Source organism: Glandiceps talaboti, chromosome 11, assembly GCF_964340395.1.
Source record: "Glandiceps talaboti chromosome 11, keGlaTala1.1, whole genome shotgun sequence".
Lineage (NCBI taxonomy): Eukaryota > Metazoa > Hemichordata > Enteropneusta > Spengelidae > Glandiceps > Glandiceps talaboti.
Window position 1 is genome coordinate 24,369,003 of NC_135559.1, and position 18,332 is coordinate 24,387,334.

At 37.5% G+C, this 18,332-nt stretch overlaps 1 protein-coding gene across 1 annotated transcript in view; it reads left to right on the forward strand.

Moving 5' to 3' along the window:
• The window catches only part of LOC144442171 (von Willebrand factor A domain-containing protein 8-like), a 234,867-nt gene extending 216,748 nt beyond the window's left edge, over window positions 1–18,119 (forward strand). The window contains exons 42-43 of the mRNA XM_078131440.1: window positions 6,402–6,640; window positions 16,294–18,119. Coding sequence (XP_077987566.1) covers window positions 6,402–6,640; window positions 16,294–16,402 — 348 coding nt within the window. The 3' untranslated portion in view covers window positions 16,403–18,119. The remainder of the gene's footprint in view (window positions 1–6,401; window positions 6,641–16,293) is intronic.
• Window positions 18,120–18,332: the final 213 nt, after the last annotated feature.

An 18,332-nucleotide genomic window follows, 5' to 3' on the forward strand; every position in this document is an offset into this window, starting at 1 on the left:
ACTTTAAATTACATAATTGTAATTGTCTTCTTTTTCTAAGGTGTAATGTGTAGTACACAATTTTCAAAAAATAGCTTACTGGGAACTGTTATTATGAATGGAATTTTTTTATGTAGTTGGGTAATAGTCTATGTGTAATGGAATATCTCAGACCATGGTATCTCTATAGTGGTCTGAGGTAATATATATAATTTCATAGACAATAAATAATTGACCCCACTCCATGTCAAATGACCCCACTTTTTGCAACCAGGGGGCCTTTGTCCCCACTAGTTGGAAACCTTGGCAGAACACTGCCTATTGTAGTACACCCCACCCCAGATAATAACAGCCTATTGTAGTATACCCCCACCCCAGATAATAATAGCCTATTGTAGTACATCCCCACCCCAGATAATAATAGCCTATTGAAGTACATCCCCACCCCAGATAATAATAGACTATTGTAGTATACCCCCACCCCAGATAATAATAGACTATTGTAGTATACCCCCACCCCAGATAATAATAGCCTATTGTAGTACACCCCCACCCCAGATAATAACAGACTATTGTAGTATATCCCCACCCCAGATAATAATAGACTATTGTAGTATACCCCCACCCCAGATAATAACAGCCTATTGAAGTACACCCCCACCCCAGATAATAACAGACTATTGTAGTATATCCCCACCCCAGATAATAATAGACTATTGTAGTATACCCCCACCCCAGATAATAATAGACTATTGTAGTACACCCCACCCCAGATAATAATAGCCTACTGTAGTACACCCCACCCCAGATAATAATAGACTGTTGAAGTACACCCCCACCCCAGATAATAATAGACTATTGTAGTATACCCCCACCCCAGATAATAACAGCCTATTGTAGTACACCCCACCCCAGATAATAACAGCCTATTGTAGTATACCCCCACCCCAGATAATAACAGCCTATTGTAGTACACCCCACCCCAGATAATAACAGCCTATTGAAGTACATCCCCACCCCAGATAATAATAGACTATTGAAGTACACCCCCACCCCAGATAATAACAGCCTATTGTAGTACACCCCACCCCAGATAATAACAGCCTATTGTAGTACACCCCACCCCAGATAATAATAGACTATTGTAGTACATCCCCACCCCAGATAATAATAGCCTATTGTAGTATATCCCCACCCCAGATAATAATAGACTATTGAAGTACACCCCCACCCCAGATAATAATAGCCTATTGTAGTATACCCCCACCCCAGATAATAATAGCCTATTGAAGTACATCCCCACCCCAGATAATAATAGACTATTGTAGTACACCCCACCCCAGATAATAATAGCCTATTGTAGTACATCCCCACCCCAGATAATAATAGCCTATTGTAGTACACCCCCACCCCAGATAATAACAGCCTATTGTAGTACACCCCACCCCAGATAATAATAGACTATTGTAGTATACCCCCACCCCAGATAATAATAGCCTATTGAAGTACACCCCCACCCCAGATAATAATAGCCTATTGAAGTACACCCCCACCCCAGATAATAATAGCCTATTGAAGTACACCCCCACCCCAGATAATAATAGCCTATTGTAGTATACCCCCACCCCAGATAATAATAGCCTATTGAAGTACATCCCCACCCCAGATAATAACAGCCTATTGAAGTACATCCCCACCCCAGATAATAATAGCCTATTGAAGTACATCCCCACCCCAGATAATAATAGCCTATTGAAGTACATCCCCACCCCAGATAATAATAGCCTATTGAAGTACACCCCCACCCCAGATAATAACAGCCTATTGAAGTACATCCCCACCCCAGATAATAATAGCCTATTGAAGTACATCCCCACCCCAGATAATAATAGCCTATTGAAGTACATCCCCACCCCAGATAATAATAGCCTATTGTAGTACACCCCACCCCAGATAATAACAGCCTATTGAAGTACATCCCCACCCCAGATAATAACAGCCTATTGTAGTACATCCCCACCCCAGATAATAATAGCCTATTGAAGTACATCCCCACCCCAGATAATAATAGCCTATTGAAGTACATCCCCACCCCAGATAATAATAGCCTATTGTAGTACACCCCACCCCAGATAATAATAGACTATTGTAGTATATCCCCACCCCAGATAATAACAGCCTATTGTAGTATATCCCCACCCCAGATAATAACAGCCTATTGTAGTATACCCCCACCCCAGATAATAACAGCCTATTGTAGTACACCCCACCCCAGATAATAATAGACTATTGTAGTATACCCCCACCCCAGATAATAATAGACTATTGTAGTATACCCCCACCCCAGATAATAACAGCCTATTGTAGTACACCCCACCCCAGATAATAATAGACTATTGTAGTACACCCCACCCCAGATAATAATAGACTATTGTAGTACATCCCCACCCCAGATAATAATAGCCTATTGTAGTATACCCCCACCCCAGATAATAACAGCCTATTGTAGTACACCCCACCCCAGATAATAATAGACTATTGTAGTACACCCCACCCCAGATAATAATAGCCTATTGAAGTACATCCCCACCCCAGATAATAATAGCCTATTGTAGTACACCCCCACCCCAGATAATAATAGCCTATTGTAGTACACCCCCACCCCAGATAATAATAGACTATTGTAGTATATCCCCACCCCAGATAATAATAGCCTATTGTAGTATACCCCACCCCAGATAATAATAGCCTATTGTAGTATATCCCCACCCCAGATAATAATAGACTATTGTAGTATACCCCCACCCCAGATAATAATAGCCTATTGTAGTACACCCCACCCCAGATAATAACAGCCTATTGAAGTATACCCCCACCCCAGATAATAATAGACTATTGTAGTATACCCCCACCCCAGATAATAATAGCCTATTGTAGTACACCCCCACCCCAGATAATAACAGCCTATTGTAGTATACCCCCACCCCAGATAATAACAGCCTATTGTAGTACACCCCACCCCAGATAATAATAGACTATTGTAGTATACCCCCACCCCAGATAATAATAGACTATTGTAGTATACCCCCACCCCAGATAATAATAGACTATTGTAGTATACCCCCACCCCAGATAATAATAGACTATTGTAGTACATCCCCACCCCAGATAATAATAGACTATTGTAGTATACCCCCACCCCAGATAATAACAGCCTATTGAAGTACATCCCCACCCCAGATAATAATAGACTATTGTAGTATACCCCCACCCCAGATAATAATAGACTATTGAATTATACCCCCACCCCAGATAATAATAGACTATTGTAGTATACCCCCACCCCAGATAATAATAGACTATTGTAGTACATCCCCACCCCAGATAATAATAGACTATTGTAGTATACCCCCACCCCAGATAATAATAGACTATTGTAGTATACCCCACCCCAGATAATAATAGCCTATTGAAGTACACCCCCACCCCAGATAATAATAGCCTATTGAAGTACATCCCCACCCCAGATAATAATAGCCTATTGTAGTATACCCCCACCCCAGATAATAACAGCCTATTGAAGTACATCCCCACCCCAGATAATAATAGCCTATTGTAGTATACCCCCACCCCAGATAATAACAGCCTATTGTAGTATACCCCCACCCCAGATAATAACAGCCTATTGTAGTATACCCCCACCCCAGATAATAATAGCCTATTGTAGTATACCCCCACCCCAGATAATAATAGCCTATTGTAGTACATCCCCACCCCAGATAATAATAGCCTATTGAAGTACATCCCCACCCCAGATAATAATAGCCTATTGTAGTACACCCCCACCCCAGCCCCAAAATTAGCGAGTCGAGCAGACCAAATCCGAAACGTTTGGTGAGTATACAAATACTATATATTTTTTAGATCTTCCCTTTGGCTCTAGTGTCTACATATCAATTGAGTTATACCTTTAGGAAGTTCAATTCCGTGAGAGAATGCAATGAAGACAAATGCGTATGCATGAAGTGTAATATGGCAAGATGGCGCCCATGATTCAAACATGTCGACTGTATTATATTGTAGGTAGCGTTTGCTGTGATTTTTGGGCTTCTTCTTCTGTGTTTGTGACATTGAATTCGGCATGAACCAAATCCTACAATTCCTACAATGTAAATGCAAATAGAAGCGATTCACATCTGAATTGCAAAGTTGAGTGGGTTTTCAGCTAAGTTACGCCTTACTTGTCAAATTTGAATATAACACATGCAAAACATTTCGCCACTTTCATGTGCTGTCTTAGATAGTTTAGAAACTACGAAATATTACCATTACTTTTACACGTGATTGGTTACTTATTAATAGACGTGATTACAAAAGGTATCCATCAATAGCACGGACATTCCGGTGAAGCATCTTCATTCATGGCCGAAGCGATAAATAAATACACCACATCACTGGACCCATGTCACCATTTCATCTCACTCAAGCTGAAACCTTTTTTTTTCAGCTTCGTTACCGGATCGAACACATTACGTGAACTTACAGTTCACTTCATGCTCTTCAAGATTCATTTGAGGTGAACCATGGTTCACACGTACACATCGTTCATAAATAAAAAATTATCATGGTGTATACCAAGTTCAAAGTTCTCCTCAGCAACACAAATTTGTTTATACCATAGTTTTTTTAAGTTTAATTTTAATAATTGGTGGTTCCCTTATGGGAGGCGCTCAGTTTACATCTGGTCATGATAGTTTTTGACCCCCTGAGTAGAAATTTTCATTTGCGTGTGGTCAATACAAGTCAGTGTTGCAGCCAGCCCTTTGAAAGAGTAGGACATAGTGTCCTGAGACTTTCATTTTTCTGGGTCATCATAAATTTTTTTGGGACATTATAAAAAAGCGCCAATGGCATTGTAGCACAACTGTACAGTTTTAAAAATATTTAACCACATGCTGATCCATGCTAGATATTTGCAGAATGATTAATATGCAGTTGCCTATCCAACCCTGTTGTTATCTATGCAATATATGCAATAATTTGGCTGTTGCTATAGGCGTGGTCATGTTGCTAAACATATTTGCATAAAATTTTAGTGTGGGTCATCTATGACCCGTCACTTCCAAAATTGTGGGTCAGGTCTAAAAAATGTGTGTCAAATGACCCAAAAACCCCCTCTGGCTGCAACACTGAAGTATTTTTCTTTTTACTTTATTGTATTGTACTGACATATCTGGAATTATAGATAAGGTTTAACAATAAAGATTATTATTATTATTATTATATTATTATATTATAGTAACTATTTCATAACTGTTAGGGTTGTAGATGTCAATTATGTATCCACTGATTCCTGAAACTGGCCAAAAGATAGTATAGGTAATTTAGTAAACTACTCTAAGACTATAGAGTAGCAGTTTTCCATGCATGCACTAGTAGATAAAATTCAAGTGACACTGTATAAATCCATACTCTCAGAGATGAGATTTCTGTATAAAACTGACCTTTAACCTTGAAATTCCAAATAGTAATCTGGACTTTTTCAAAAAAAAAAATTTTGCTTTGACACACTACTAAATGTTTCATATTATCTAGTCAGACTTATCTTATCTGATACCAGGCCCTTATATCATTCACTACTGTACTAAATATAGTTGATGTCAGCTTTCTCTTGGCATATTTTGGTAAATTCACATCACTTTATATACACACTAAGAAATTGGACCACATTGCTGTTCTAAAGCAACTTCATTGGCTTCCAGTACCTCATCATGTTGTGTTCAAACTTTTGCTCACCACTTACAAAGCCCTCAATGGACAGTCTCCTCAATATCTCAGGGACTTAATTACACCTCGTTCTTCACCACGCACTCTTTGCTCATAGGATAAATGCCTTCTGCACACACCCAGATGGAATCTGGTTTCCTATAGTCGCCACTCCTCTTCAGCAGCTCCTGTGCTTTGGAACTCTCTACCCTTGGATGTAAAAACCTCCCAATGTCAACATTTTCAAAAAATGCTTTAAATCATATCTTTCAGAGAGCATTTTCATTTTCTTTGAAAGTCTAAGTAACACTGAACATTGTTTAACTTTGAATATTTGGCACTATATAAGTTTGTTAGATAGATAGGTAGATAGATTATGTTATGTTATGTTTCTATGTATTATCTAAAGAACTTGTAGTTGTCTCACACATTAGTGTTGAGGGAGTATATCTTCAAATATAGAAGACTTGTTTCTATTGGCTTCCCATGTGTACAGTGATGATCTAGCAACCTTGTTGGTCAGTAATACTCAAAAGAATTATTTGATAAATATCGCCCTCTAGAGACCTTTTACATTGGGTCTCTTTTAGTAATAATGCTGTATTGATGAGGTGAACTGTTGTAATGATAATACTTAACTTTCATTTTGTCATCAGACATTGCATGCACACTCTCAGTTCTGTATGAGTGGTGACTATACATTAGAAGCAACCAAACATTCTATTGAAGAGGTTAGCAAACTGGAAGGTGATGAACATTTTGTAATTGTGCTGAGTGACGCTAACTTTGACCGGTATGGTATCAGTTCAAGTAGATTTGCTCAGATCCTGATGTCAGAAGACAAAGTCAATGCATTTGCTATATTTATTGGGTCTTTAGGTGATCAAGCAGAAAGGTGAGTTTTTTGACACATCATGTTTAGGATATGTTACTGTGCACACTGGCTGTTCTGTAAGCCCTGGGTGGTAAGAGTTCCTTTTGTACCGTACCCCCAGTTATAAGTTTCACCACATTCTGTCATTATTTTATTCAGGAAATTAAGGGAATATAACAAAAAAGCAGTGATGTATCACTGCTTACATTCTTACAATAATGGATGGGGTACAAAGGAACTCTTTCCCCAGGGTGTATCACCCATATATGTAACCTACCCCACATTGTCAAGTACACCGGTCAATAGATGCATTTAACATTTTCTGCAAGCATGCCTGACATGCTTTGATAACACACTCGAATTACATGTATTCAGACACAGATCAACTACATACTTTCATATATACACTCACATGCATACACACAAACTTGCATACATACACACTTAAACACACACACACACACACACACACACACACACACACACACACACACACACAGAAACAAGGACACATCAACACACGTGCACAGAATCAAACACAAGGCACATATACACACATATACACACAAACACCCACCACAGACAAGTAAGGAACAGATTAGCAATGGGTATTGTTCTGAGGTGTTAATAGGGGATTAATAGCTTGATTGTCATCTTGGGTAGGCTGCAAGAGTCTCCTTTGATTCAAACAAACACCAATCGAGTGACACATGAATTCTTCTTCGGGAACAATCAGTGTTTGTTTTCTATAGCAACACTACATCATCAGTAAAGGTCAAAGGTCCAATTGCATAATCTATGAGCAGAAGCGGAGATTTTTGCAAAAAGAGTTTGAAAATCGAGCAAGATTTATTTGAGTTATTGCCTTTTTACCTTCTGTAAGGAAGGTTATATATTAGGGGTTAAAAGTGTGTGTGTGTAACTGTATCACCATTTTCTAAAATACAACTGACTCAATTCAAATGAAATTTGGTACACGTGTTCCGTAGGGTAATGGCAAGAACTGGTTAGATTTTGGTAAACATCCCATGAATATTAATGAGCAATTTATGCAATTAATTGTTTTTAGCACAACTGAACTTGAAGGTTCAACAAGACCACGCCTATAGCAACAACCCCAAATGATCACATATATTGCGAAGATAACAACAGTGATCGATAGACAATTGAATAAACATTCAAAAAATGTATGTAAATTTGCCTAGCAACAAGACCACGCCCATAGCAAGTCAAATAATCACGTAAATTGCAAAGATAATATCAGGAATTCGTACACAAGTGAAGAAAAACATTGAAAAATGTATGCAAATATGTGTAGCAAAATGACCACACCCATAGCAACAGTCAAATGATCGCGTATATCACAAAGATAGCAACATGGTTGGATAGGCAACTGGCTAGTTATTCAGCAAATGAACACCTATTGTTAGCATGGACTAGCATATGGAAAAACATTTTTAAAAACTACAGTTGTGCGTCAATGCCATTGGCGGTATTTTTGGTAATTAGGCTTTATTATTATTATTATTATTATTAACTTTATTGCCATAAGTATAAAATTATAAAATGGAATTTGCTTTGGTTATATGTAGCTCGGTTAAAACACAAACGGTGTGGATATGAATAACTAGTGGTAAATATGTACATATATGCTAAAACGCTAAAACAAATAACGAATCATTTAAAATACAAACTGACAGAGGATAAAAACTATTTTTGAAGCGATTTGTTTTGGTTTTGATTGATCTATATCGAGTACCAAAGGGCAGTAGTTCGAACAATGTGTGGGCTGGATGGTTTATGTCATTAATTACAGATTTTGCTTTCCTGGTGACACGTGAATTAAAAAGTGACTCAAGAGATGGAAGGCCTATACCAATAATACGCGATGCCGTTCTCACAATTCTATTTAACTTGGCACGATCCTTATGAGTAGTGTTTCCATACCAGACTGTGACTAAGAATGTCAGAACACTCTCAACCACAGCCCATTAGAATTTCTTTAAAATAGCTTGACTGACACCAAAGCTCTTTAAACTCCGTAGAAAGAAAAGGCATTGTTGGGCCTTTTTTACAATGTGATCAACATTTTTCTCCCACTTTAAATCCTCTGAGATAAGTGACCCTAAAAATTTTAACGTATCTACGATTTCTACCTCTTTCCCATGAATATTCAGGGGTGTGTGATACATTCTCTTTTTCCTAAAATCTACGATAATTTCTTTTGTCTTAGCAACATTTAACTCAAGGTTATTATCGGCACACTAACCAACAAGACTGTCCACCTGGTCTCGGTATGCTGTCTCGTTGCCATACTGGATAAGACCCACAATTGATGTGTCGTCAGCAAATTTAAAAATCAAAGAGTCGCTAGCAGATGAAGCACAATCATGGGTAACGAGAGAATACAGCATGGGAGAAAGAACGCAGCCCTGGGGAGCACCTGTATTTAAAATGATTGGCTCCGAAAAGAAAGAACCCATCTTAACCACCTGGGGTCTATTTGATAGAAAGTCAAAAATTCAATTGCATAGAGAACTATTGAGACCAAGAAACAGTTTGTTGTGAAGGTTTGCTGGAATTATGGTATTGAAAGCCGAGCTATAGTCAATAAAAAGTATTCTGACATAAGAATTTACCTTTTCAAGGTGGTTGATAGCATAATGAAGGGCCAAAGACACAGCATCTTCGACTGAACGATTTGGATGGTAAGCAAATTGATATGGGTCGAATGAAGGAGGGAGACTAGATTTAATAACTTTCAGTACTAAATGTTCAAATACTTTCATTACAACTGAGGTTAGAGCAACGGGTCTGTAGTCATTGAGTTGGGACAGGTATGATTATTGACTTTTTAAATATACTAGGAACTTTACAAGTACTTAGAGACCTATTGAAAATGTCAGCGAAGATACATGAAAGTTGACTCGAGCAAGCCAGCTGCTTTACGCACGTTCAACTTCGCAAAAATGTGCCTTACATCATTGTCCGATACCGAAAAGGCCCCATAACCAGACATGTCAAACGACAAACGACAAGCCCTGGTTTGACAAGAACATTAGACAAAAAATCATAGCTAAACAGGTGGCATATCAGTCGAATTACAATCGAAAAGGGCCTAGTATGACCTGCGGAATGCAATAAAACAAGCCAAACTGGCATACAAGGATAAACTTGAAGTCAATCTAACAACGAGCAACACAAGAGATTTGTGGCAAGGTCTTCAACAAATACTGAATTACAAGTTTAAATCCAAGTCAGATACTTTGAACGATCATATCTCAAGAATACATGCTTCAAATTCAATATAATTTGGTACATACATTTGCTATACCTAAGCGCATCTGTCCTGAAAATATTATCAATTTAGCATTTAGATTTAATAAGATATTGGCATAAATTTCGGTAATTAGATGTGGAGGCCACACAAAAGAAAGTTGTTGTTTCTCGTCAGGAAGTGTTGCCTAAAATGGTGTGACAGTGAATTTGTTTGTTAATTGTTCATGATTAGTTCTGCAGTTGTCTTCCCTGAATTAGCAATTGATATATGGAGAGTTATTTTGTGTTTTCCCATGGACCTGCAGTCTGCATTGGCTGGACAAACATGAGAAAAAAGTAGATGAAAGCGGGGTATTTAAGTGATACAAACTGACCAGAAGATCAAAGCGGGGTATTTAAGTGATGCAAACTGACCAGAAGACAATTCTTTTTTTTTCTTGGCCTTAAAAACACCTACTGAGATCTATGCTACAACTTTCTATGAAAGCTTTGCATTATTACATGTGTGGTTGGCCGTAAGATCGCATCTGCAGTGCAGGAGATTTTGCCTACATGGCGTCATGATGGGTGAATGGAGTCATGATGGATGAGTGGAGTCATGATGGGTGAATGGTTAGCGTGACTGGCTTGGAATCTACAGGTTGCAGGTTCGAGCCCTGTCGCTGCTTGCTGTTTGTTTCTGAGTGGCTAAAGTCCTTGGGCAAGATTTGAACCACGACTGTGCTTCAGTCAACCCGGCTGTATAATTGGGGACCTGGTAGGATGTAGGTTGCAATGTGAAGGCTTTAATCCTATGCGCTTAAATGGCTGCAATGGATTGTATGCTCCCCGGGGAGTTGAGGAAGACTAAAGGGCCGTTGTGCCATTCTGATCCGAGCCAGGGGTAATAATTGTAAAGCGCTTTGAGCACGGTGTGGGAAACCGCTATATAAGAACCGAACATTATTATTACATAACTTCATACCATCTCATCACAATTTCAAAACTTAAAATCTTGTTTTTCCTTTGATACTCCCACGTCCGAACAGCCTAGGAAGTCGCCAGAGAAACTATATTTATATGTCACAGTGTAACAAAATATTCTGACTGACATGCTCTGACAGTGTGTCAAAACATACTGAGACAGACAACTTTGTTGATGTCAGTTTTGATTGACACTTCCATTAGATAACAAATTGACGACCATCCACGTGAGCAGTGTACTCAAATTTGATAGGTTTGTTGTTATGCATAACTATGTCGACAAGCCTTCGATTTAGACACAATTTGCCCTTTTCTGGTTTTTCATTGGCCACTCCTGTTTGCCCATTGGGGATTTTAAAGATTTAAGTTCAACGTCTCTCCTCAAATCATGACAGTTTGACCGAGTACCTACAGTACACAGCGGTGAATAACCGGTTTCAGTATGAGTAAACAACATATTACTCATTTCTTTTCTCCTGCTAGTAAGCCAGGTATGAGTGATGTAAATGATGAACAACCCGCTAATCGCAACAAGACAAAAGGCAATGTTTCAGATGTTGTGGCTTGAAAAGTTCAATCGTCACAGTCTGGAAAATCTAAAGATGTAAAATTTGTACGATAGCTTGAACAATTTGAGTGGATGAACATCTATACCAGTGAAAACAGGAAGTACCTAATAGATGGCAGGATTTACAGAGTATGGTGTCGATATTGTAAATTTTCAAAAGAGAAGTCTGATTTCACATTGGAATGGGGAAAATTGGTTGAAAAACAAACAAACTTTAATGGAACATTGTATTTCGGCGACATACATTTGAGCGAATTCAAAGACATATATTTAGCAAAACCAGCGGCCAGTCCCTTGGGGAAAGCCCTTGGTATAACTAGTACTTACTAGTAAAGGGTGATAACAAAATAGCAGAATTGTAAATAAAGATATTAAAATATTGCCTATCTGATAGCCAAACAAGAACTGCCATTTTCATTATTTCCGAGTTGTACTACTACTGCTCAGAAAAATGGCGTCTGTATTACTGGTAAATCCAACCAGGATAACACTCACAAATGCCCAGAGGTGATCGGAACAATCGCTGGACGAATCAGGAATGACTTTAATAACTAACAATATCAGAAACGAAGCTAAATATTTTGATTGACGGCAACACTGATAGAGCTGTGCAGGAGTGTGAAATAGTCTACATGCGACGAGTAGACAAACCGACTTGTAAACTTGTGGTGAATTTAGTGGGACAGAAGGAAGTTCAACAGATCAATGATGGTGTTCATGTGACAAAAACTATATGTGGCAAAGTTGATGAAAGTTGGAAGCAGAAACTTATTGGATTTGGAGGAGATGGTGCGTCTGTCAATCTCGGTCAAAACAGAAATGTATACACTTTACCCAGGGACAAAGTAGGGCAATAATACTGTATCACTTCCCTGTATTAAAGTTGTTAAACTGTTATGATGCTTACCATGAAGTATGTAATGTTCTGATGCGTAATAGTAATGTTATGAGGGTTTGAATTTCATTAATTATTTGCCATGCAAATGGGTGTACATATCCCAGGTATGTAGGGAATCACAAGAGCCGAGTGAAGTCAAGGATGGCAAGCTTTCCTGTGCTGAGAATAGGCAGTGGGCATTTGAACAATATTTTTGACAACTAACTTTCACTGGGACTTGAAAAATCACAGATATAGAGCTAAATTTCTTGCATAAATCATGACATTGCAAGACTACCCCTACCCATGTCGTGTATAAACTGTTGGTATTTTCAAATTTCTAAACATTGGTCATTCAAACAGAATCCAATGCATGTATTTTCAGTTGATTGAAAACATAACGATTTTGTTGATAAAGGAATAGTCATTATTTGTCTACAACAATATGGAGACAAGTGGAAACCTGGTAGAAACAATATGTTTGCTTTTTTCAAGTATGGATTGTATGCCAATACAATATCCCGGTGAAATGATAATTTATTAATAAACAACTTATCTGTTTATTACATGTGTGTATCATTATGGTGGTTTGTTAATTTATATGAGAATATGTTGAACCCATTCTGATCCACACATTTGAAAGTTATTTCCGTGACAATAGAATAAATGTTTACTTGAGACTACCGTGACAACAGAATAAACGTTTACTTGAGACTACTGTGACAATAGAGTAAATGTTTACTTGAGACTACTGTGACAATAGAGTAAATGTTTACTTGAGACTAGTGTGACAATAGAATAAATGTTTACTTGAGACTAGTGTGACAACAGAATAAACGTTTACTTAAGACTAGTGTGACAATAGAATAAATGTTTACTTGAGACTACTGTGACAATAGAGTAAATGTTTACTTAAGACTAGTGTGACAATAGAATAAATGTTTACTTGAGACTACTGTGACAATAGAGTAAATGTTTACTTGAGACTAGTGTGACAATAGAGTAAATGTTTACTTGAGACTAGTGACAATAGAATCAATTAATCAATCAAAATAATTTGTAGAGCACCAAAATCCAGGCAAAGTTCTGTTCAGGGGCGCTGGATGGTTAATCCACATCGTAGGCTTTACAAAACAAATGTGTCTTCAGTTTTCTTTTGAAACAATCAATAGTTGGTGCAAGTTTAATGTCAGTTGGCAGTGAATTCCAGAGCTTTGGAGCAGCATAAGCGAAAGAACGTCCACCGTAGTTGATTTGCTTGTAACTTGTTGTCGTAAGAAGGTTTTTGTCCTTTGAGCGTAAGGTGCGAGCTGGTATGTATACTTGTATAAGGTCGGAAATGTACTCCGGTGTAAGACCATGAATTGCTTTGTAAGTCAGGAGTACGATCTTGTAGTTGATTCTAGAACGAACTGGTAACCAATGGAGTTTGATGAGAGTAGGAGTTATGTGTTCATATTTCTTTGACCGGGTGATGATTCTTGCAGCTGTGTTTTGTGCGCGCTGAAGTTGGTTTGTGACTGATTCAGGGAGACCATACAGTAAAGAATTACAGTATTATAAATCAAGTTTAGTTGATATAACAGCATGAATTAAAGTACAGCAATCCGCACTTGAGACGTATTGACGTATAGATCCAATGCGGCAGAGATGACAGTACATTGATTTACATGTATTCTTGATGTGCTGGTTATACATGTGGATATTGTCAAAGAGTACACCCAAATTTCGTGCTGTTGTAACTGGTGTGATAGACTAAATGTTTACTTAATACTACTGTGACAATAGAGTAAATGTTTACTTGAGACTACTGTGACAATAGAATAAATGTTTACTTGAGACTAGTGTGACTAAGTGTCACACACCACTATCACCAATTTATATAACTTACTACGTGTCACACACCACTATCACCAATTTATATAACTTACTACGTGTCACACACCACTATCACCAATTTATATAACTTACTACGTGTCACACACCACTATCACCAATTTATATAACTTACTACGTGTCACACACCACTATCACCAATTTATATAACTTACTATGTGTCACACACCACTATCATCCATTTATGTAACTTACTACGTGTCACACACTACTTTCACCAATTTATGTAACTTACTACGTGTCACACACCACTATCACCAATTTATATAACTTACTACGTGTCACACACCACTATCACCAATTTATAACTTACTACGTGTCACACACCACTATCACCAATTTATATAACTTACTACGTGTCACACACCACTATCACCAATTTATATAACTTACTACGTGTCACACACCACTATCACCAATTTATGTAACTTACTACATGACACCCACCACTATCACCAATTTATATAACTTACTACGTGTCACACACCACTATCACCAATTTATATAACTTACTACGTGTCACACACCACTATATCACCAATTTATGTAACTTACTACGTGTCACACACCACTATCACCAATTTATATAACTTAATACGTGTCACACATCACTATCATCCATTTATGTAACTTACTACGTGTCACACACCACTATCACCAATTTATATAACTTACTAAGTGTCACACATCACTATCATCCATTTATGTAACTTACTACGTGTCACACACCACTATCACCAATTTATATAACTTACTAAGTGTCACACACCACTATCACCAATTTATATAACTTACTACGTGTCACACACCACTATCACCAATTTATATAACTTACTACGTGTCACACACCACTATCACCAATTTATATAACTTACTACGTGTCACACACCACTATCACCAATTTATATAACTTACTACGTGTCACACACCACTATCACCAATTTATGTAACTTACTACGTGTCACACACTACTATAACCAATTTATGTAACTTACTACGTGTCACACACCACTATCACCAATTTATATAACTTACTACGTGTCACACACCACTATCACCAATTTATATAACTTACTACGTGTCACACACCACTATCACCAATTTATAACTTACTATGTGTCACACACCACTATCACCAATTTATATAACTTACTACGTGTCACACACCACTATCACCAATTTATATAACTTACTACGTGTCACACACCACTATCACCAATTTATGTAACTTACTACATGACACCCACCACTATCACCAATTTATATAACTTACTACGTGTCACACACCACTATCACCAATTTATATAACTTACTACGTGTCACACACCACTATATCACCAATTTATGTAACTTACTACGTGTCACACACCACTATCACCAATTTATATAACTTAATACGTGTCACACATCACTATCATCCATTTATGTAACTTACTACGTGTCACACACCACTATCACCAATTTATATAACTTACTAAGTGTCACACATCACTATCATCCATTTATGTAACTTACTACGTGTCACACACCACTATCACCAATTTATATAACTTACTAAGTGTCACACACCACTATCACCAATTTATATAACTTACTACGTGTCACACACCACTATCACCAATTTATATAACTTACTACGTGTCACACACCACTATCACCAATTTATATAACTTACATGTCACACTCCACTATCACCAATTTATGTAACTTACTATGTGTCACACACCACTATCATCCATTTATGTAACTTACTACATGTCACACACCACTATCACCAATTTATATAACTTACTACGTGTCACACACCACTATCATCCATTTATGTAACTTACTACATGTCACACACCACTATCACCAATTTATATAACTTACTACGTGTCACACACCACTATCATCCATTTATGTAACTTACTACGTGTCACACACTACTATCACCAATTTATGTAACTTACTACGTGTCACACACCACTATCACCAATTTATATAACTTACTATGTGTCACACACCACTATCATCCATTTGTGTAACTTACTACATGTTATAGTTCTAATTTGTACAATTCAAGTTTCATTCTTTTACTTTCATTGACAGACTTGCCAAGAAGCTGCCAGCTGGTCATGCCTTTATATGTATGGACACAAAAGATATACCTCAAATATTGCAACAAATCTTCACATCAGCCATGCTATCTACCAAGTAGTTACTTCACAAGCAGCACTTGATTGATGACATGGATGTAGTTGTTGACTGAAGGATGTGATAGAGGTATATAAACAGTGGACAAGGAAAGATGTTTGCAGAAACTTAGTCTATTATGTGCCTAAGTTACAAAAAATCATAAATTCTTGGCATTTCTTTAATTTTGCCATTACTTTGCAATAATACCTGAATACATCATGAAATAAGTCAGGTCACCTTGCACATTGTTTAAGTCAAGGTCAAAATGATATTAAAATTATCCCCATTTTGGAACATATTACTCTGAATTGAGTGTCAGTTTATTAACATAGGCACAAACTTACACTATTGTCGAAATATGTTGATACAACAGTGATAAGATATTGAATGGACATTGGTTTTAATTACATGCATTGTCCCAGTAGGGAAGCATCTCTGAAAACTAATTTATTCTAAATTAGAGTTCCATGAACTTGCAGTGCTCTTTTGGGACTATGTTGATCACAGGGTGACTAGAATCGCACAACAGATGAACTGCTATCACCCACCTGTATAGTCTACCATATTGAAGAATAATAGATTTAGTGTGTGCCTATCCTAGTAAACCATAGTCTATCAGCTAGCCCTCGGATGTTCTTCCCATAAAATACGACACACAGCTGAACAACGCTATCGAGGATGGAACATCCGAGCAGGCCCTCACATGCGAACTTCGTTCGCTTATATTTATAGCATCGAAAGAAAGCCTGAACGTCTAGCAGCAAGACCAAGTAAACCAAAGCCTGGATTACCAGTGTCGTATAGCCTCAGTATAGGGAGGTATCACAGTTCCATGAACTTGCAGTGTACTGTTTTGGGTATTTCAGTGTGTACACTATGTTGATCACAGGGTGATTAGAATTGCACAATAGAGGAACCGCTATCACCCACTTGACTAAATGTGTAATCTACAACATTGAAGAACAAATGATATTTAGTGTGTGTCTATCCTAGTAAACCAAAGGTTGGATTACCAGAGTTGTAATATGGCCACCAAATGTTATGTTAACTCTACAAAAATTAAAAAAATAGTCAGTTTCCATGAAAAGCGAGATGATGAACTCCCAAAATTCTTGTATTGTTTGACAAGGAATGAAAGTAAAATTTTAAATCTTAAAAAACATTGACTTTTGGAGAAATGTGGTTACTATGGCAATATTCTATTTGAACACCAAACAGACTAGAAATGTGGTTACTATGGCAATATTCTATTTGAACACAAGCAGACTAGAAATGTGGTTACTATGGCAATATTCTATTTGAACCCAAACAGACTAGAAATGTGGTTACTATGGCAATATTCTATTTGAACCTGAGCAGACTAGAAATGTGGTTACTATGGCAGTATTCTATTTGAACCCAAACAGACTAGAAATGTGGTTACTATGGCAATATTCTATTTGAACACAAGCAGACTAGAAATGTGGTTACTATGGCAATATTCTATTTGAACACAAGCAGACTAGAAATGTGGTTACTATGGCAATATTCTATTTGAACCTGAGCAGACTAGAAATGTGGTTACTATGGCAGTATTCTATTTGAACCCAAACAGACTAGAAATGTGGTTACTATGGCAATATTCTATTTGAACACAAGCAGACTAGAAATGTGACAAATTCACAAGTTTAATTGATTTAATAACAGAAGATTAAACATGCCTTAATTCTTGTGTCATATTACTATTTAGAGTTCATCAGATGCAGTTTTTGACCATGGTGTGTGTGTGCGCGCGCGCGTGTGTGTGTGTGTGTGTGTGTGTGTGTAACAACTTTAATTGCCTTGGTATTTAGTGGGGACATTGTTTATGGTGTCTAGTTTGAAAACCATTCAAAGCAGAATGATTGAATCACAGGTCAGGTTTATGATTTGGGTAAAAAAATGTCATTTTTATTCAAAAATGTTAAACCCAA